This window comes from Zophobas morio, unplaced genomic scaffold, assembly GCF_036711695.1.
Source record: "Zophobas morio isolate AGI-343-1 ecotype UQ-CSIRO unplaced genomic scaffold, CSIRO_AGI_Zmor_V1 ptg000006l, whole genome shotgun sequence".
Classification (NCBI taxonomy): domain Eukaryota; kingdom Metazoa; phylum Arthropoda; class Insecta; order Coleoptera; family Tenebrionidae; genus Zophobas; species Zophobas morio.
Genome location: NW_026972111.1, coordinates 4,615,620 through 4,638,128, shown reverse-complemented (window position 1 = coordinate 4,638,128; position 22,509 = coordinate 4,615,620). Strand labels below are relative to the sequence as shown.

The 22,509-nt window shown below is 31.0% G+C and overlaps 2 protein-coding genes across 2 annotated transcripts; both read right to left on the bottom strand.

Moving 5' to 3' along the window:
- Positions 1-4,750: 4,750 nt before the first annotated feature.
- LOC135123224 (cGMP-dependent protein kinase 1-like) lies at positions 4,751-6,023 on the bottom strand. Its single transcript, XM_064047718.1, has 4 exons — positions 6,013-6,023; positions 5,440-5,853; positions 4,973-5,362; positions 4,751-4,919 (listed from the first exon to the last, which is right to left on the bottom strand). Exons 1-4 carry the CDS (start codon positions 6,021-6,023, stop codon positions 4,751-4,753), a joined length of 984 nt encoding a protein of 327 aa, XP_063903788.1.
- A 6,586-nt stretch (positions 6,024-12,609) lies between these two features.
- LOC135123223 (cGMP-dependent protein kinase 1-like) lies at positions 12,610-13,824 on the bottom strand. The gene is made up of 4 exons (XM_064047717.1): positions 13,811-13,824; positions 13,336-13,743; positions 12,894-13,283; positions 12,610-12,784 (listed from the first exon to the last, which is right to left on the bottom strand). The coding sequence occupies exons 1-4, from the start codon at positions 13,822-13,824 to the stop codon at positions 12,610-12,612; spliced, it is 987 nt and encodes a 328-aa protein (XP_063903787.1).
- Positions 13,825-22,509: the final 8,685 nt, after the last annotated feature.

Here is a 22,509-nt window from a genome sequence, read left to right as displayed (position 1 = left end):
CTAAACGGTTTTGGAAACCAGGATGACCACCAGACAGCCAAACAATAATATCTAAATACCAAGAAACATAAAGGTACTTTAAGATTTTCCATAAACATTTTGCTGATTTTTAATACCCTAACATTTTCAACTAGTTCTTTGGAAATTACACCCTGTATAATAAAAATCTATTGCATTTTTCACGTTAGTAAGAGACTTGTGAATATGATTTAACGCATTTCTTTGTTTAATCTTAGTTTAAGAATTAATTTTTAAGAATGTGGAAACCATTCTGAAAAAAACTAGCACAAGAAAATTAAAAACACACGTGAGCTAGGAAGGATTAACTTATCACGTGGGTGGAGTGGCTTAATATCCTCGATAAGTCTGATTTATTTACATATTGTGCTTTGGCCTTGAAAAGCAATTACTTGTGCTTTATAAATGTACCGAGCAATTTGCAAAACTTTCTTCTCTTTATAAAACTTTGATTACGACTTAGGGGTGACCATAAATTATCGTTCAGAGTAGCGAAGGATATTATAATAAGATCCGTTATTGTTTTGGAGCGGAACACCAAGGCACCAAGGTGTCGGCTATTAGGGACGGCTATTAAAAATAGTGACCGGCACGGTTTCCAAAGCAATTTTATTTTTAATTTGAGATACTTCCAAAAATGTCGTAAATCATATTTCTAACCAAGTATTGTTAATTGTTTACAACAGAAAATTGTAGACGTGACCTTGACAAGTATTTTAATTGAGTCCATTCAAGGACAAGTAGAAAGAATTAAATTTTGCTCAGGCTTTAAGGTTATCTATAACCATAATTTAGTAAAGATTGTCCAGAATTATATGAATTTTATGGACTCCCAACATTAATTTGTTTCACAGCTCAGGCGTCAATTCTATTGTACAGGTAAAGAGCCTGTCAGGGGAAAGCCGATCCTTTCTGTACCTGAGTTCGCCCCGCTCTTCAACTAAACAATAAAACTGATAACAGGGCTGTAATAGTTATTTACATTATGAGTGCGGTAGGTAACATTTTGCAGGTTGAGGTCCTAATTTGCTACCCGACGCGAAGCGGAGGGTGGCATGGGACCGAAACCTGCAAAATGCCTAACGCACGAAAATTGTATTAAATTTTTTCGCCGACATTGATTTTATTTTAAAAAATATTTGTTTTTAAAAATATTTTTCGAAATGGAAATAATGGAGTGACAGCTTATAGACTTGACGTTTACTGAAGGAATCTATAATACCGGCAGCCACGAGATGGCGCCATGTGATTTTTTTTTTAATAATTAATTTTTTCTCATTCAAAAGGTTTGATCCAACAAAGCATGATGTAAAGTAGTATTCTAGTATGTTTTCTTTTATTATTTATACAGAACTTTTTTTATTAGAGCTTCTAGAGGCTAATGCATGTTGAATTACTTTGGCACCCAAAGGCGGTAAAGCAACGGTAAATTGATATTTGGTGCGTAAAATCATTGCTACGCGGCATGTCAAAGGTGTATGAATGTTTTGTTTACATGTCAGGAGGCGAAAAAACAAATTAACTTTGGGAGTCCATAAAATTCATATAATTCTTGACAATCTTTAACTATTACTGACATTTTGATTCCTTCTAAAAATTTGATATATTTCGGAGCATTCGGTTTTGGAGTTTCAAAATTAAATTGCAAAATGATGTTATGACAACTATAACTTTTTCCCCAAAAATCTGGATGCTAGGTTACAAAATCAAAACGGATTCATAAACAACACCTGTAGGTTATTAAATATTTGGAGGTGACTTTCGGGATGACCTGAAAAATTTTGGTTAGTGTTTTTTCCTATGTCTGACGAGGACAGAAATAGAAAGGGGTTGATCCAAGTTGTGTCCCTTTTACCTGTTTTGTTTTAACGAAGCTTAAATTTTTGAAATGGTCGACTTGAGTCTCAGGTCAAAATTATTTCGACAGAAATTCCCTCGCTTCTGAAAAGCCCAAAAATTAGAAAATCGAAAAATCAAAAAATCGATTAATCAAGAAGTTGAGAAATCGAATATTCAGAAACGCCAAAAATTCAAACATTGAAAAATTGAAAAATTAAAAATTCGAAATTGAAAAATAAAAAAAAAACAAGAAATGGAAAAATTTTAAATTTAAAAAATCGAAAAATTGAAGAATCGAAAAACTGAAAAATTAGAAAATCGAAACATCGAAAAATTGAAAAACTAAAACATCGAGAAATCGAAAAATTGGCCAAAATCTGAAATTTAAAATTCAAAAAATCGTAAACTTGAACAATCGGACGGCAAATCGGGAGCACAAAAATTCGAAAAACTGAAAAATCGAACAATTTAAAAACCGAAGAATCTAAAACCAAGAAGTAAAAAAATCTAAAATTCAAAAAATTGAAAAATTTAAAATTTAAGAAATCAAGAAAGTAAAAAATCGGGAAATCGAAAAATTGAAAAATTGAACAAAAATTGAAGAATCAAAATATTGAAAAATCCAAAAAATCGAGAAATTGAAACATCAAATCCAGAAATGGATAAATGAAAAAATCGGAAACCACAAAAATAAAAAATCAAAAAATCCAAAATTTAAAGCGAATTATTGGAAAATCGGAAAATTCAAGACTCGAAAAGCTGAAAATCGATAAATTGGAAAATCGAAAAACCGAGAAATCGAAATTGCTGAAAATCGAAGTATCGAAAAAGTTAAAAATAGAAGATTTTAAAGCTTAAAAATATTGATAAATTGAAAAATGAAAAAAAATAAAAATCGAAAAATCAAAAATTTTGAACATCGAAAAATTGATAAACCGAAAAATCGAAAGGTCGCGCAATCGAGAATTTAATTAACAGAAAAATTGAAAATTTTCCAAAACTGAAATGTTAAATTGAAAAATCGAGAAATCTAAAAATCGAAAAGTCGAAAAATTTTAAAAATCGAAAAATTCAAAAATTAAAAAACTGAAAAATTAAAATAAAATTGAACATTTCCAAACTGATAAAACTCGGCAAATTGAACAGTAGAAATCTGGGTAAATCGAGGCTACGGAAAATCGAAAAACTGAAAAATTGAAAAGTTTTAAAAACGAAATCTCGAGATATCAAGAAATCGAAAAATTGATTATTAAAAATTTAAATTTAAAGATGGGAAAATCGAGACGTCAAAAAATGTAAAAATTGACGAATCGAAAAACCGAAAAATCGAGAAATTGAAAAATTCCAAAACTGAAACATCGAAAAATTTGGAAATCAAAAAACCGGGAAATCGAAACATCAAAACAACGAAAAGTGGAAAAATCGAAAAATTTTAAATTTAAAGAAATCGAAACTGCTGAAAATCGAAGTATCTAAAAAGTAAAAAATTAAAAATTTTAAAGTTAAAAAATATTGATAAATAAATTAAAAATTTTAAACATCGAAAATTTGATAAACCGAAAAATCGAAAGGTCGGGCAATCGAGAATTTAATAAACAGAAAAATTGAAAATTTTCCAAAACTGAAATGTTAAATTGAAAAATCGAGAAATCTAAAAATCGAAAAGTCGAAAAATTTCAAAAATCGAAAAATTAAACAAAAATTGAACTGATAAAACTCGGCAAATTGAACAGTGGAAATCTGGGTAAATCCAGGCTACGAAAAATCGAAAAACTGAAAAATGGAAAAATTTAAAAAACGAAATCTCGAACTATCAAGAAATCGAAAAACTAATTATCAAAAATTTAAAGATCGGAAAATCTAAGCGTCAAAAAATGTAAAAATTGACGAATCGAAAAACCGAAAAATCGAGAAATTAAAAAATTTTAAATTCAAAGAAATCGAAAAATCGGGAAATTAAACAATCGAAAAATCTAAAACCGAGAAGTAAAAGATCAAAAGATCGGGAAATCGCAACCTCAAAAAACTAAAAATTTAAAATCAAAAAAACTAAAATTCAAAAAATTGAAAAATTAAAATATCTAAAAATTGATGACCCGAGAAATCGAAACATCTAAAAATAAAACAATTTAAAAACCTAAAAGTTAAAAATCGAAAAGTAAAATAATTGAAAAATTGACGAATCGAAATGTGAAAAAAATCGTGAAACTGAAATATCGGAAAATTAAGAAATCGAAATTAAAAAATCGAGAAATCGAAAATTGAAGAGTCGAAAAATTAAAAATCTTTCCTGACACCAAAAGGACACAAAAAAATGCTTCTAACAATTCTAATTCAAAAAGAAGTACCAAAAAACTACACAAAAAAGTGACAAATCAAATAAACAAAAAACCACGTAACTACGGATTTTCCAAGACTGAAAACATGCTTAAAATGGTAAATTTTATCTCCTATACTGCTCTACAAATTTTCCATTTTAAACAAGTTTTCAGTTTCTTGTCGTGAATAGAGAACTACGAATATATAAGAAAACAAAAGCAAAATACAAACCCCACCCACCCGCCCTAATCTCAATTGTGATGAATTTTCTTATCCGTCGTGAGTCGAGGGGCGGAGCTTAATTGCAAAATGCTTATTTCTCTACAAGAAACTACCATGTGAAACATGTTTTAAGTATAATGTTAATCAAAATCAATCTGCGCTTTCAATGCCTACAGAAAGCTCGTAAAAACAAAACATATTCAATTTCAATTTTATATTTACAAATTTATTACAAAATGCGTTACAGTTATGTACAAATAATAAAACTAAAATTGTGATCAGTTATCACAGAAATCGAATCACTGGCATTTTTTATCACAGTTCGATCACTAACAACATTTTTGAAGTCGCCCTAGAAATCAACGTCCCAGTCTGTAATGTCGTACCAGTCCTCCGTCTGGGATTCGTCATCGTCCGAAGAGATGAAGTTGCTGCTATCGGTGGCGTTTTTGACCTGGGGCAAAACTGGTGGGGCGAGAGTTCTAGCCACCAGCGCCTCCCAATCAAACTTGCTAAAATATCTACAAAAAAAAATGAGAACATTTTGAATTTCAAAAATCCATTTTTAACTTACTCATGTTGTTTAACGTCATTCAAGCCTCCAAGGCGTTTGGAGGGGTCTACTTTGCACAAACTTTTAATCAGGCTTGTGGCATTTTCTGTCAAGTTTTCCGGGAAAACGACGGTATCGATGCCTTTTAGTATGTTCGTATAAGTCTCGTATTTGTTTTTCCCGGTAAAGGGTAGATCTCCACTGAGACACTCGAAGACCAGTACCCCTAGACTCCAGAAATCAATCCTGAGGTCGTGGCCTTCTTTCAGGATGATTTCGGGCGCCATATAGTCTACCGTGCCACAGAAAGTTGTGGTTCTGCCGTCACAGCCTAGCTTCTTGGCAAGTCCAAAATCCACCAGCTTTAAGTACCCTTGGTGATCCAAAATAAGATTTTCCGGCTTTATATCCCTGCCAAGTAAATAAAATTTATAAATATTTCGAATGCAACGTCATAAATTTTACTGTGTCAAAATTTTCGCTCTTACCTATGGACGATATTTTTCGAGTGTATATAGTCCAAAGCCTGTGCTACACACGCGATATAAAATTTCGTGGTGTCATTGTCAAGGGAACGTTGCTTATCTAAAATTGTCCACAAGTCACCCCCGAGGCAACACTCCATTAGCATGTATACATGTTCTTTGTCCCTGAACGTCCGGTAAAATTTAACTATAAAGTCGGAATTCAGTTCCTGTAAAATTCTCCATTCGTCTCTAACGTGTTTTTGTTGCTTGGTTGCGACAATGTGCGACTTTTTCATTGTCTTTAGAGCGAAGGAGCGGCTGGAATCGCCTAGAATTTGCACCAAGTCGACACGTCCGAAGCCCCCAGCACCTAACGTCTTTACTCGCAAGACCTCTAGGCCGCCTAACTTTAAAGGTTTGTTTTCATTCGTGTCTCTGAAAAAGTGAACAAAAGCATGTCAAAAGAAGTATATATTTTAAATATCCACCAAGAAACATAAGGGTCAGCCCAAAATTTTGATTTAGGCAAAGTCAACTTTGATGTTGGAGACTGGTTAAAAAAATACTAACTAATAAAGACAAATTTTAACAAACTTCTTATACATAGTGTTATTAGTAAAAAGTCTTTTTAAATACCTTTGTTCCAATTTAATGTGTTTAATTATGCTGATGAAGACAAGTATTTTTCTTGTCAAGATCAGAAACAGGTCATACACTTTTGTCAAAAACATTTTTTTTATTATTCACTTTGCACTGTAGGTATACACGGTGGTCGAACTGACAGGCAGGTATCAAGTGAAATGAACTGCAAGTCCCTTATCAAAAACTATCCCCTCCCGGAATCCATTCAAAATTGTACATGTTGTATTAGAGTAAGTTTACAATAACAGTTTGGATTTTTAAGAATAGGAGCTTACAAATTATAATTGTAGAGTGAGAAGGTAAATATTAAGCCGATAAGGAATTAGCTAATTACTTTACTTAAAATTTTGATTTGTTTTAGAAAATATTAAAGGGATTTATAATAGAGTCTATTTAACGAATGACTAGTCTCTTAGAGTTAAAACACATAAAACTGGTAGTAAATTCAAAATAACGATTGAAAATATCAAAAAAAAAATAAAAGAATAACACACAATAAATGTGCGCTATGAACAAAATTGAAACTGGACGATTCCATTTTCACAAATTTAGGGGAGGTAGTTTTTCAGTGCCGTGTGTGGCAATTCATTGTTTCTTTAACAAGTTTTAAAAATCAGTTCTCTTCAGAACTTTAAAATAAGATTTATAAATTTATGTTATCTTTAATAAATTTCTTTAATTTTTTTTCATCTAAAATTGGATAGTCCGAAGTCTACCAGATTTACGTATCCAAAATAATATTCTCGGGCTTCAACTACCTACAAATTTACCTGCAGAGTCCATCTGTGAGTACGGAATTGTTGGGTGAGACTTTTCCTGGAAGGTGGGTAGGACGAAGTGGCCAGCTAGATCACCTGATTTAGCCCCACTTGGATTTTTCATCAGGGTTATGTAAAAAATCGAGTTTATGTTAATAGACCACAAAGCATCGAAGAACTCCAAGAAAGAATATTAAATGTGATTGCTGATATTCGCCCTAATATAATAACAGATTAATTTGAAAACCTTGTGCAACGTATTTACTATTGACAGGAAGTAAATGGAAAACACTTCGAATATTTGTTGTAAAATGATTATTTTTTAAATGTTAATTTGATCTTTTTTCAATAATATATGTTTCATAGAGATGTACCGACTGTAGGTCTGGCCGACTAACCGACTAGCCGATTGTTCGGCCAGTAAAAACCGACTAGTCGGCCGACTGTTCGGCTTTGCTAAAACCGGTTTATAAATGCGGCAGAGAGTGTTTTTTTTCTATTTCTCTGACTACCTTAAAAATTTGTTTTATTTTAATAAAAGTTCCTTTGTTTTCCAAAAAATGTGTTAAATTTGTTTGGATTATTTTAACATTTATTTTTTTTTTGTATTAACTCAATACAAAAATAAAGAATAACACAATTTAGGGCCAGTTTATACAATATTTTAACTGAGATTAAGTTGATCGGGCATTTAACAAGACCATTAGCGACGTCTGATTGGCGTAGGGTCGGTCACATGGTAGTCATGGTACTTTAACGCGGTGTTAAAAATTAAATGGTAATTAAATATTTAATTGAGATTCTGTAAACCGGGTTTAATTGTTGTATATACTATTTTAATTTTAATAAAAAAAGCCGACCAGTCGCCGACTGCCAGCCGAGAATGAAAAACGGCCGAATAGTCGGCTTATCCGACCGGTCGGCTACTAGTCGATACATCACTAATGTTATATTTAAATTTTTCAAAAAGCTTTCATAAATTAGCACATGGATAAAACATCACTTTTTACAGGTCGCAGAGTCATTAAATGTTTGTTAGTGGTACAATTTGTTTAAATAATAATGTGTTTATTAAAATCAAAATATACCACAAATTAATACAAAATACGTCGAATAATTTTAACAGGAATATCACAGGAAAATTAATGATCTATTGCTTAGTAGAGTTGTTAACAAAAACTAACAATTATTGAAAAAAAAAGGTATCAATTGTACAGAATTTGAGCAGTTAGTTCAGTACTTTGCCGATAGGAGCGCCACTAAAATTTACGGAAACGACTTTCCAGGTAAAACCCTTATCACCTGCTCTACCATAGGCTAATTGCTAGAGTTCTCCGCTGATTTTTCTAATTTATGGCAAGGAACTCAGTTTTATAACAAGCCGCCAGGACCGGCCGTAATAATCTATTGTTAAGGAAATTAACTTTTACACAATGAGGTACTATCATAAAACCGAATTAAAACTGGGGAACTATAATATTTTTACTCCACTCAGGATTCTGAATTCAATACACATGATTACTAAAAATTCATTGTAATATATTGTTAATATATACTTTGCTTTGTTAATTAATAAAACTAATAAACATATTTATAATAATAATAAAAAATATATAAAATACAGCTTTTGTTTAACACGTATAAGTAGCTAAGTGTATCTACTACTTATCCCAGAAAGGAGGTGTTTTAAAAAAGCCCTACGCCCAGTAACTTCTCCCTTCATTGTTTACTCGAAAAAAGTGCTCGTATATGTTTTCATTTGCCGAGAGATAATTTTCAAAATATTTTTATAAAAAAAATATGCAAGTCTTGGTGTTAAAAAATCTACTCCTAATAAATTATTAAAGTACATAAAAAATAGAAACAAATTTTATTTATTTTAAAAAAATCTCTCGCAAAGACAGGTTCCTCTTTCTTCTTGAATCAATTATTTCGGGCAATAATGCGCCAAAGTAAAATCTGCCAAGTTTATCTGCCATCTTTTTACATATTTCTTCGTCTTTATAAATTTTTTCTAATTTATTCCTTTGGGTGCCCACACAACAAAATAAAACTTGTGAAATACCCGTAACAAGCATTTGTCCCTGGACTTGAAAGTACTAATCATGATTTTTTTTTAGTTTCAATTCTCTGTCAATGTACAAAATTTGATTATTTTTTTCTAACCGCTTCTTCGGGAGACAAATCTTGCGATTTTGAAGGGCATTTATTTCGACTAATGCCCTCCTATCCTCTAGAACCCTGTCTGGACTATCAGCCAAGTAAGGAAATTGTTTTGAAATAAACAAGCCACACCGTTCAGTTTTTATATTTTTATTTATTTCAAAACACTTGACAGCTTTTTCCTCACTTTGCTGTCCATAGTATGTATGACTATTACCTCTAAATGTACTGTACAACAGAGACTCTACAGTTTTAGCTATTGCTGTAGTCGGTCTGAGTTTGTAAATACGTCCAAAATTTGAAGCCGTAACCCTAATTTCTCTTTCTTTTGCCCAAATGTGCCTGTTGTTTAGTGTCTATTTCAATTTGGTCTAAATTCAAAGATAATTTTCTCAAAAAAACCTCTTTTGCTGTCACAAATGTTTATACATTCATGACAGGATTTTCTAAAAAATATTTAAACCACAATCGCACTCGAGACCACATGTTTTACGACATATTTTTTTTACGAATACTTTGTGTAAGACGAGCTTGTTTCATAGACGAACAATATTTTTTTATTATTAAACCAGGACCGTTTTAATCACAATATATTTACTTATCGGCTCTAAAAAATTGATGACGTCACCTCAAAATTTTGCTGAATAAATCCTATCTAAAATGTAGAAAATATAATGAGTCTCTTCTAGTAATTTATCGTCCCATTCATTTTTTTTGGATTCGGATATATAGGGTGACTCAAAAAACTTAATGAATGCGCAAACATATTTTATTAATTTAATCAGGAACTACAAAACCGAATGCTTTGAAATCTTGGAAATATTTTAAATTTATCATAGACATGGTAAATTTTTGATCAAAATATATTTGCTCATCCCTCCTAAAAAATGGATGACGCCACCCCAAAATTTTGATGAATAAATCCTATCTAAATTGTATAAAATATGATGAGTCTCTTCTCGTGATTTATCATTCCATTCATATTTTTTGGATTTGCATATACAGGATGACCCCAAAAATTAATGAATGCGTAAATTGATTTTATTGATTTAATCAGGAACTACAGAACCCAATGCTTTGAAATCTTGCAAATGTTTTAAGGTTATAAAGAGCATAATAAATTTTTATTCAAAATGTATTTGCTTATCCCCTCCAAAAAATTGATGACGTCAGCTCAAAAGTTTGCCGTATAATCCTATTTAAAATTTACAAAATATGATGAGTCTCTTCTTGTAATTTATGATTCCATTCATATTTTTTGGATTCGGATATACAGGGTGAGTCAAAAAATTTAATGAATGCGCAAATTTATTTTATTAATTTAATCAGAAACTACAAAACCGAATGCATTGAAATCTAATGTGAAAAAAAAACATAATAGGCATGCAGTTGTCACGTTTCCGATTGCGAGGGAAGTGCTGTCTAAACTCTTTAGACCAATTTTTTTGATTTTCCCATTTTTCCATGTCTCAATTTTTTAATGTTTCAGTTTGTGAATTTTTCACTGTTTCGATTCTTTAATTTTCCTTTCGTTATTAGGTTTTTCAATCTTTCAGCTTTGGAATTTTGCAATATTTCGTTTCAATTTTTCAAATTTTTGATATTGTATTTTCTCGGTTTTAAAATTTTTCGATAGTTCAATTTTACAGTTTTTAAAGTTTTAGGTTTTTAGATTTCTCACTATCTCCACTTTTCGATTTTTCAGTTCCATGATTTTTCAATTTGTCGAATTTTTAAATTTTAGATTTTTTGTTCTCGGTCATTCAATTTTCTGAATTTTCAGGCTTAGATTTTTTTTTGTTCAATTCTTGGATTTTTAACATTTTTGTTTTTTTAATTTTCCTATTTATCAACTTACTGGGATTTCAATGTTTTGATTTTTTGATTGTTCAATTTCTCGATTTTTTTAATTTTTAGTTTTTGATACGATTTTTTTTTTCAAAAATTTTCAGTTTTTCAATATATTAACGTTACGATATTTCAGTTTTACGATTTTAAATTTTTTTTATTTTTCAGTTTTCAATTTTTGACGTTTCTAAATTTTTCGATTTTTCAATTTTTCGATTAACTGATTTTTTGATTTTCCCATTTCTCTATTTCTTGATTTTTCAATTCTTTCTTCAATTGTGATTTTTCAATTTTTCGATTTCTGGATTTTTTCACTTTTCCGATTCTTCAATTTTCTTTCCATTTTTCAGTTTTTCAAGATTTCGGTTTTAAATTTTTTCACTTTCTCGATTTTTCAATTTTCCTTCTATTTTTCAGTTTTTCAGTATTTCAGTTCTGAGATTTTGCAATGTTTCGGTTCTTCAATTTTTCAATTTTTGATGTTTCGATTTCTCGGTTTTTCAATTTTTCGGTAGGTATTTTAATTTTTCAATTTTAAAGTTCTAGATTTTCCGTTAATTTTTTTGTTTTCCTTGATGTTTTGATTTCTCGATTATTCGATTTTTTAAGTTCTCGGTTTAGATTTTTTGGTTTTCCAATTCTTCGATTTTTAAATTGTTTAATTTTTGATTGTTCAATTTCTCGATTTATAGATTTTTCAATTTTTCGGTTTACCGATTTTTTTCATTTAAAATGTTTCAATTTTTCAATTATTAACTTTTCGATTTTTCAATTTTGGTGTAATTTGAAAACGGTATTAATAATACATTTAGGCGAATAAACTAATAGACGGGTTTGATAAGCCTTGTTTGCTCTACAGAGTCTAAATTGTGTTTGAATAATATAATAATTATCTCGAATATTAAAATTAATATGTCAAAAGAATACGAGTAATGATATTTCTGTGCTGAAGGTATGTTGTGGGCCGCCTGTCATAAATTATCATTATTCTGCATTATCGGCTTAGGATGTTTTTATGACCCACGTCCGGTAGTCGTCTATCCCAGCGCGTCAGGTAGATTAAAAGGTGAATTGCTGGTTGCTTTTAAGGCAACAAATGGGGCCCAATTCAAACTTGTCTCTCGTCTAGCGTTCCCAGTGTATATAGCTAATTGTATGGCACGTATCCTCTTATACTTATAGAACATAATAAGTATCAAAAGCAATGCAGAAAAGTTCAACGCAAAATTAAAAAAGCCCATGACAATCTTTGCAATGCAAAAAATAAAAAAATAATGTGTTCATTAATTATTTAGATCAAAGAATGCTGTGCGATTTTGAACGTACGTCTTCTAGATTTCGGTTGCTTTTCAGATTATGGAATTAAACCAACAGGCGTCTAATGTTGGTTGCATCAATTTACAAAAGCACAGATTACGGATATCCGTAATCTGTGACAAAAGAAAACTTTCTTGAATCCAGTTTTTGTATTAATCGTAATTAATCATTCGTCCCCAAAAAAATTAGTTGGTAGATGGATTCCACGCAAATTATGATGGAATCTTCTTTATTATCCATTCAAAAATAATATATGTGTACGTGCAACTAAATAATGAGTACAAACTTGTTAATAAGATATTTATTAGAACAACGAAATGGCTATAGACAATTGACCAAGAAAAATACAATTTAAAGTTTAGTTTTAAATTATTTATTTTTAAATATTATAAAGTAAAAAGAAAAAAGTGTTCTTATCACAGACATCATAATTATTAGTTCACTGGTACTTTTTTATGTAGGGCTAGAAATCAGCGTCCCAGTCCATGTCGCCACTCATGCCTTCGGACGGAGTTTCGTCTTCGTCGGAAAAACAATCGACAAAATTGCTGCTGTCGGTTGCGTTCTTGATCTTGGGTACAACCGGTGGGATATGTGTTCTAGCGACCAGTGCATCCCAGTCAAAATCGTTAAAATATCTACAAAAAAAGAGAAAATTAATTCGTTTTTACGATTGTCTTTATAAAAATTTCACAAAGTAATACAAAATATATTAGGTATTATTTCAAAAATCTATTTATAACTTACTTGTGTTGTCTTATGGCACTGATTCCCGCCAGACGTTTGCAGGGATCTTCTTGGCAAAAGCTTTTTATTATGCTTATGGCACTTGTGGTAACGTTTTCTGGAAAGTCCACGGTGTCAATGCCTGCTAATATATTCTTAAAAATCGCGTAGCTGTTTTCTCCGCCAAACGGGAGGTCACCAGTCAGGAATTCGAACATTACTATTCCTAGAGTCCAGCTATCCACCCTTATGTCGTGGCTTTCATTTCGGATGATCTCGGGCGCCATGTAGTGTACCGTGCCGCACAAAGTCGTAGTTCGACCGTCAATACCTAGCTTCTTGGCAAATCCGAAATCTATCAGCTTCACGTACCCTTGGGCATCCAAAACAAGATTCTCGGGCTTCAAATCTCTACAAAGTAGATTAAATTAAAAAAATAATGACAATAACTTGACACTCTTACCTAAACACTATATTTCTGGAATGTAGATATTCCAGAGCCTCTATTGCACAGGCGGTGTAAAATCGGGTCGTAGTATTGCTAAATGAGCCCTCTTTTTGCAAGATCGTCCACAAATCGCCCCCTAAGCAACACTCCATCAACATATATACATTGTGGTCATCCCTAAACGTCTGATAAAATTCAACGATGAAGTCAGAATTCAGTTGTCTTAAAATTCTGAGTTCCTCTTTAACATTTTTTTCGTTCTTAGTTGCAACGATGTGGGATTTCTTCAGTTTCTTTAGGGCGAAGGAACGGCTACAGTCGTCTCCAATTTGCACCAGATTGACTCGGCCGAATCCTCCAGTACCCAAAGTAGTGATTACCTTTAGATCGTCCAACTTTAAAGATTTTTGTTTATCGTTGTCCCTAAAAAAGATGAACAGATTTAGTATAGTTCTAACAACAGCTACAAAAACAAATAAAAACTACTTACCCTATCCATGTCATTTTGTGTCGTTTTTTAAATGGCAAAGTTCGTTTAGGCCTAATTTGCCTTACTAGGACGCCCATTTTTATTTCACACAGTGATTTTAGCTCTAGTCACTACGTCGGTCACCAGTTAAATATGCCGATGTGCACACTCTGGTGGTTTATATAGACAATTTTCCCCATTTTCAAATTTATGTCAAAAATGATAAGCCCTAACTAATTACCGCCAGGTGTGGGGTTGAAATCCTTTTCCTAGAAAGTTTCACAATATTATCAAAGGCTTAAATTAATTGTCCATTGTGTGTCTAAACGGTTTTGGAAACAAGGATGACCACCAGACAGCCAAATAATAATATCTAAATACCAAGAAACATAAAGGTACTTTAAGATTTTCCATAAACATTTTGCTGATTTTTAATACCCTAACATTTTCAACTAGTTCTTTGGAAATTACACCCTGTATAATAAAAATCTATTGCATTTTTCACGTTAGTAAGAGACTTGTGAATATGATTTAACGCATTTGTTTGTTTAATCTTAGTTTAAGAATTAATTTTTAAGAATGTGGAAACCATTCTGAAAAAAACTAGCACAAGAAAATTAAAAACACACGTGAGCTAGGAAGGATTAACTTATCACGTGGGCGGAGTGGCTTAATATCCTCGATAAGTCTGATTTATTTACATATTGTGCTTTGGCCTTGAAAAGCAATTACTTGTGCTTTATAAATGTACTGAGCAATTTGCAAAACTTTCTTCTCTTTATAAATCTTTGATTACGACTTAGAGGTGACCATAAATTATCACTCAGAGTAGGGAAGTATATAATAAGATCCGTTATTGTTTTGGAGCGGAACACCAAAGCACCAAGGTGTCGGCTATTAGGGACGGCTATTAAAAATAGTGACCGGCACGGTTTCCAAAGCAATTTTGTTTTTGATTTGAGATACTTCCAAAAATGTCGTAAATCATATTTTTAACCAAGTATTATTAATAGTTTACAACAGAAAATTGTAGGCGTGACCTTGACAAGTATTTTAATTGAGTCCATTCAAGGACAAGTAGAAAGAATTAAATTTTGCTCAGGCTTTAAGGTTATCTATAAGCATAATTTAGTAAAGATTGTCCAGAATTATATGAATTTTATGGACCCCCAACGTTAATTTGTTTCACAACTCAGGCGTCAATTCTATTGTACAGGTAAAGAGCCTGTCAGGGGAAAGCCGATCTTTTCTGTACCTGAGTTCGCCCCGCTCTTCAGCTAAACAATAAAACTCACAACAGGGCTGTAAAACAAATTAACTTTGGGAGTCCATAAAATTCATATAATTCTGGACAATCTTTAACTATTACTGACATATTGATTCCTTCTAAAAATTTGATATATTTCGGAGCATTCGGTTTTGGAGTTTCAAAATTAAATTGCAAAATGATGTTATAACAACTATAATTTTTTCCCCAAAAATCTGGATGCTAGGTTACAAAATCAAGACGGATTCATAAACAAAACCTGTAGGTTATTAAATATTTGGAGGTGACTTTCGGGTTGACCTGAAAAATTTTGGTTAGTATTTTTTCTTGTGTCTGACGAGGACAGAAATAGAAAGGGGTTGATCCAACTTGTGTCCCTTTTACCTGTTTTAACGAAGCTTAAATTTTTGAGATGGTCGACTTGAGCCTCAGGTCAAAATTATTTCGACAGAAATTCCTTCGCTTCTGAAAAGCCCAAAAATTAGAAAATCGAAAAATAAAAAAATCGATTAATCAAGAAGTTGAGAAATCGAATATTCAGAAACGCCAAAAATTCAAACATTGTAAAATTGAAAAATTAAAAATTCGAAACTGAAAAACCAAAAAAAAACGAAAAATGGAAAAATTTAAAATTTAAAAAATCGAAAAATTGAAGAATCGAAAAACTGAAAAATTAGAAAATCGAAACATCGAAAAATTGAAAAACTAAACATCGAGAAATCGAAAAATTCCCAAAATCTGAAATTTAAAATTCAAAAAATCGTAAACTTGAACAATCGGTCGGCAAATCGGGAGCACAAAAATTCGAAAAAATGAAAAATCTAACAATTTAAAAACCGAACAATCTAAAACCAAGAAGTAAAAAAATCTAAAATTAAAAAAATTGAAAAATTTAAAATTTAAGAAATCAAGAAAGTAAAAAATCGGGAAATCGAAAAATTGAAAAATTGAACAAAAATTGAAGAATCGAAATATTGAAAAATCCAAAACTGAAACATCTAAAAATCGAGAAATTGAAACATCAAATCCAGAAATGGATAAATCAAAAAATCGAAAAGCCCAAAAATTGGAAAATCGAAAAATCAAAAAATCGATTAATCGAGAAGTTGAGAAATCGAAAATTCAGAAACATCAAAAATTCAGACATTGAAAAATTGAATAATTAAAAATTCGAAATTGAAAAATGAAAAAAAAATCGAGAAATGGAAAAATTCAAAATTTAAAAAATCGAAAAATTGAAGAATCGAAAAACTGAAAAATTGGCAAATCGAAATATCGAAAAATTGAAAAACTAAAACATTGAGGAATCGAAAAATAGCCCAAAATATAAATATTCAAAAAATCGTAAAATTCAAAAATCGGAACATCGAATCTCGGCAAATCGGGAGCACGAAAATTCGAAAAACTAAAAAATCGAACAATTTAAAAACCGAAGAATCTAAAACCAAGAAATCAAAAAATCTAAAATTCAAAAAATTTAAAAAGTGAAAAATCGGGAAATCGAAAAATTGAACAAAAATTGAAGAATCGAAATATTGAAAAATCCAAAAAATCGAGAAATTCCAAATGAAAAAATCGGAAAGCCCAAAAAATAAAAATCAAAAAATCCAAAATGTAAAGCAAATTATTGAAAAATCGGAAAATTCAAGACTCGAAAAGCTGAAAATCGATAAATTGGAAAATCGGAAAACCGAGAAATCGAAATTGCTGAAAATCGAAGTATCGAAAAAGTTAAAAATAGAAAATTTTAAAGCTTAAAAATATTGATTAATTGAAAAATGAAAAAAAATAAAAATCGAAAAATCAAAAATTTTGAACATAGAAAAATTGATATACCGAAAAATCGAAAGGTCGAGCAATCGAAAATTTAATAAACAGAAAAATTGAAAAATTTCCGAAACTGAAATGTTTAAATTGAAAAATCGAGAAATCTAAAAATCGAAAAATTGAAGAATCGAAAAATTGAAAAATTGGAAAATCGAAACATTGAAAAATTGAAAAACTAAAACATCGAGAAATTGAAAAATTGGCCAAAATCGGAAATTTTAAATTCAAAAAAATCATAAAATTGAAAAATCGGAACATCGAATCTCGGCAGATCGGGAGCACGAAAATTCGAAACACTGAAAAATCGAACAATTTAAAAACCGAAGAATCTAAAACCAAGAAGTGAAAAAATCTAAAAATCAAAAAATTGAAAAATTTAAAATTTCAAAAATCAAAAAAGTGAAAAACCGGGAAATCGAAAAATTGAAAAATTGAACAAAAATTGAAGAATCGAAATATTGAAAAAGCCAAAACTGAAACATCAAAAAATCGAGAAATTGAAACATCAAATCCAGAAATGGATAAATAAAAAAATCGGAAAGCCCAAAAATTAAAAATCAAAAAATCCAAAATTTAAAGCGAAATATTGGAAAATAGGAAAATTCAAGACTCGAAAAGCTGAAAATCAATAAATTGGAAAATCGGAAAATCGAGAAATCGAAATTGCTGAAAATCGAAGGATCGAAAAAGTTAAAAAGAGAAAATTTTAAAGTTTAAAAATATTGATAAATTGAAAAATGAAAAAAAAAAATATCGAAAAATCAAAAATTTTAAACATCGAAAAATTGATAAACCGAAAAATCGAAAGGTTGAGCAATCGAAAATTTAATAAACAGAAAAATTGAAAAATTTCCAAAACTGAAATGTTTAAATTGAAAAATCGAGAAATCTAAAAATAGAAAAGTCGAAAAATTTTAAAAATCGAGAAATTCAAAAATTAAAAGGCGGAAAAATTAAAATAAAATTGAACATTTCCAAACTGATAAAACCCGGGAAATTGAATAGTAGAAATCTGGATAATTCGAGGATACGGAAAATCGAAAAACTGAAAAATTGAAAAATTTTAAAAACGAAATCTCGAAATATCAAGAAATCGAAAAATTGATTATTAAAAATTTAAAGATCGGAAAATCGAGGCGTCAAAAAATGTAAAAATTGACGTACCGAAAAACCGAAAAATCGAGAAAATAAAAAATTCCAAAACTGAAACATCGAAAAATTGGGAAATCAAAAAATCGGGAAATCGAAACATCAAAACAACGAAAAGTGGAAAAATCGAAAAATTTTAAATTTAAAGAAATCGAAATTGCTGAAAATCGAAGTATCGAAAAAGTTAAAAATTGAAAATTTTAAAGTTAAAAGATATTGATAAATTGAAAAATGGAAAAAAAATTAAAAATTGAAAAATAAAAAATTTTAAACATCGAAAAATTGATAAACCGAAAAATCGAAAGGTCGAGCAATCGAGAATTTAATAAACAGAAAAATTGAAAATTTTCCAAAACTGAAATGTTTAAATTGAAAAATCGAGAAATCTAAAAATCGAAAAGTCGAAAAATTTCAAAAATCGAAAAATTAAAAAACCAAAAGACTGAAAAATTAAACAAAAATTGAACTGATAAAACTCGGCAAATTGAACAGTGAAAATCTGGGTAAATCCAGGCTACGAAAAATCGAAAAACTGAAAAATGGAACAATTTAAAAAACGAAATCTCGAATTATCAAGAAATCGAAAAACTAATTATCAAAAATTTAAAGATCGGAAAATCGAAGCGTCAAAAAATGTAAAAATTGACGAATCGAAAAATCGAAAAATCGAGAACTTAAAAAATTTTAAATTCAAAGAAATCGAAAAATCGGGAAATTAAACAATCGAAAAATCTAAAACCGAGAATAAAAAATCATAAGATCGGGAAATCGCAACCTCAAAAAACTAAAAATTTAAAATCAAAAAAACTAAAATTCAAAAAATTGAAAAATTAAAATATCTAAAAATTGATGAGCCGAGAAATCGAAACATCTAAAAATAAAACAATTTAAAAACCTAAAAGTTAAAAATCGAAAAGTAAAAAATTGAAAAATTGACGAATCGAAATGTGGAAAAAATCGTGAAACTGAAATATCGGAAAATTAAGAAATCGAAATTAAAAAATCGAGAAATCGAAAATTGAAGAGTCGAAAAATTAAAAATCTTTCCTGACACCAAAAGGACACAAAAATGTCTCTAAAAATTCTAATTCAAAAAGAAGTACCAAAAAACTACACAAAAAAGTGACAAATCAAATAAACAAAAAACCACGTAACTGCGGATTTTCCAAGACTGAAAACATGCTTAAAATGGTAAATTTTATCTCCTATACTGCTCTACAAATTTACCATTTTAAACAAGTTTTCAGTTTCTTGTCGTGAATAAATAATAAAATATTAAATAAACTAAAAGTTTTACTACTAGTTATTTCGATAATGAATGAGTGATTTAGTTGTTAAACGTAGCAAAAGAAGCAGTTTCAAATCATTATAACTGACCCAAAATGTGAGAAGGATTTTTTTTACTATTTTTCCTAGACTCACCAGTTGATTGTTAAGAGCGTAGCGGAGAGTTAATCCGCCATTTTCCAGACACCCGATATAAGAAAAGAAAGGCAAAATACAAACCCCACCCACCCTCCCTAATCTTAATTGTGATGAATTTTCTTATTCGTCGTGAGTCGAGGGGCGGAACTTAATTGCAAAATGCTTATTTCTCTACAAGAAACTACCATGTGAAACATGTTTTAAGTATAATGTTAATCAAAATCAGTCTGCGCTTGCAATTGAGATGCCTACAGAAAGCTCGTAAAAACAAAACATATTCAATTTCAATTTTGTATTTACAAATTTATTACAAAATGCGTTACAGTTATGTACAAATAATAAAACGAAAATTGTGATCAGTTATCACAGAAATCGAATCACTGGCATTTTTTATCACAGTTCGATCACTAACAACATTTTTGAAGTCGCCCTAGAAATCAACGTCCCAGTCTGTAATGTCGTACCAGTCCTCCGTCTGGGATTCGTCATCGTCCGAAGAGATGAAGTTGCTGCTATCGGTGGCGTTTTTGACCTGGGGCAAAACTGGTGGGGCGAGAGTTCTAGCCACCAGCGCCTCCCAATCAAACTCGCTAAAATATCTACAAAAAAAATGAGAACATTTTGAATTTCAAAAATCCATTTTTAACTTACTCATGTTGTTTAACGTCATTCAAGCCTCCAAGGCGTTTGGAGGGGTCTTCTTTGCACAAACTTTTAATCAGGCTTGTGGCATTTTCTGTCAAGTTTTCCGGGAAAACGACGGTATCGATGCCTTTTAGTATGTTCGTATAAGTCTCGTATTTGTTTTTCCCGGTAAAGGGTAGATCTCCACTGAGACACTCGAAGACCAGTACCCCTAGGCTCCAGAAATCAATCTTGAGGTCGTGTCCTTGTTTCAGGATGATTTCGGGCGCCATATAGTCTACCGTGCCACAGAAAGTTGTGGTTCTGCCGTCACAGTCTAGCTTCTTGGCAAGTCCAAAATCTACCAGCTTTATGTACCCTTGGTCATCCAAAATAAGATTTTCCGGCTTTATATCCCTGCAAAGTAAATAAAATTAGAAATATTTCGAATGCAACGTCATAAATTTTACTGTGTCAAAATTTTCGCTCTTACCTATGGACGATATTTTTCGAGTGTATATAGTCCAAAGCCTGTGCTACACACGCGGTGTAAAATTTCGTGGTATCATTGTCAAGGGAACCTTGCTTATCTAAAATTGTCCACAAGTCACCCCCGAGGCAACATTCCATTAGCATGTACACATGTTGGTTGTCACTGAACGTCCGGTAAAATTTAACTATAAAGTCGGAATTCAATTCCTGTAAAATTCTCCTTTCGTCTCTAACGTGTTTTTGTTGCTTGGTTGCGATAATGTGCGACTTTTTCATTGTTTTTAGGGCGAAGGAGCGGCTGGAATCGCCTAGAATTTGCACCAAGTCGACACGTCCGAAGCCCCCAGCACCTAACGTCTTTACTCGCAAGACCTCTAGGCCGTCTAACTTTAAAGGTTTGTTTTCATTCGTGTCTCTGAAAAAGTGAACAAAAGCATGTCAAAAGAACTATTTGATTTTAAATATCCACCAAGAAACATAAGGGTCAGCCCAAAATTTTGATTTAGGCAAAGTCACCTTTGATGTTGGAGACTGGTTAAAAAAATACTAACTAATAAAGACAACTTTTAACAAACTAGTTAGTGTTATAAGTAAAAAAAGTCTTTTTAAATACCTTTGTTCCAATTTAATGTGTTTAATTATGCTGATGAAGACAAGTATTTTTCTTGTCAAGACCAGAAACAGGTCATACACTTTTGTCAAAAACATTTTTTTTATTATTCACTTTACACTGCAGGTATACACGGTGATCGAACTGACAGGCAGGTATCAAGTGAAATGAACTGCAAGTCCCTTATATATATCAAAAACTATCCCCTCCCGGAATCCATTCAAAATTGTACATGTTGTATTAGAGTAAGTCTACAATAACAGTTTGGATTTTTAAGAATAGGAGCTTAAAAATTATAATTGTAGAGTGAGAAGGTAAATATTAAGCCGATAAGGAATTAGGTAATTACTTTACTTAAAATTTTGATTTGTTTTAGAAAATATTAAACGGATTTATAATAGAGTCTATTTAACGAATGACTAGTCTCTTAGAGTTAAAACACATAAAACTGCTAGTAAATTCAAAATAATGATTGAAAATATCAAAAAAAAAAACAAAAGAATAACACACAATAAATGTGCGCTATGAACAAAGTTGAAACCGGACGATTCCATTTTCGCAAATTTAGGGGAGGTAGTTTCTCAGTGCCGTGTGTGGCAATTCATTGTTTGTTTTACAAGTTTTAAAAATCGCCAGACCTAAAAATTTCCTAAGCATATTTTGGCTGTAGGTAAGTTGTCTCCCAGTGGTCAAGGTGACAAAAAGGGTATAGGTAAATTCTCCCCCGGTTACGCAGGTCCCTAGACGGATTAAGGGGACTAGCTAGACATTTTTTTGGTTTTTTGTATGAAAAAATTATATTAATATAGATGTATCTACATCAAACTGCAGCTTTTTTCATATTCTAGAGCGCAGAGACCAGTTCAATCAACTAAAAAAATATGGCTGAAAAATATCGTAAAAAAAGCACCATTGCATGTTTTCATTTCAAGTTTTTTGAGTCATAACCATCATAGAATCGCTTGAAAATTCACACATGGATAAAACATCACTTTTTATGGGCACAGAGTCATTAAATGTTTGTTAGTGGTACAATTTGTTTAAATAATAATGTGTTTATTAAAATCAAAATATACCACAAATTAATGCAAAATACGTCGAATAATTTTAACAGGAATATCAGAGGAAAATTAATGATCTATTGGTTAGCAGAGTTTTTAACAAAAACTAACAATTATTGAAAAAAATGGGTATCAATTCGACAGAATTTGAGCAGTTAGTTCAGTACTTTGCCGCTAGGAGCGCCACTAAAATTTACGGAAACGACTTTCCAGGTAAAACCCTTATCGCCTGCTCTACCATAGGCTAATTGCTAGAATTCTCGGC

What these genes read in the sequence shown, in the direction of transcription:
- LOC135123223 (XM_064047717.1), bottom strand. An exon ending in TCCAGAAATATAGTGTTTAG is followed by an intron (nt 13,284 to 13,335) that starts GTAAGAGTGTCA and finishes TCTACTTTGTAG; the next exon opens with AGATTTGAAGCCCGAGAATC. An exon ending in AGTGCCATAAGACAACACAA is followed by an intron (nt 12,785 to 12,893) that starts GTAAGTTATAAA and finishes CTTTTTTTGTAG; the next exon opens with ATATTTTAACGATTTTGACT.
- LOC135123224 (XM_064047718.1), bottom strand. An exon ending in TCGAAAAATATCGTCCATAG is followed by an intron (nt 5,363 to 5,439) that starts GTAAGAGCGAAA and finishes TTTACTTGGCAG; the next exon opens with GGATATAAAGCCGGAAAATC. An exon ending in AATGACGTTAAACAACATGA is followed by an intron (nt 4,920 to 4,972) that starts GTAAGTTAAAAA and finishes TTTTTTTTGTAG; the next exon opens with ATATTTTAGCAAGTTTGATT.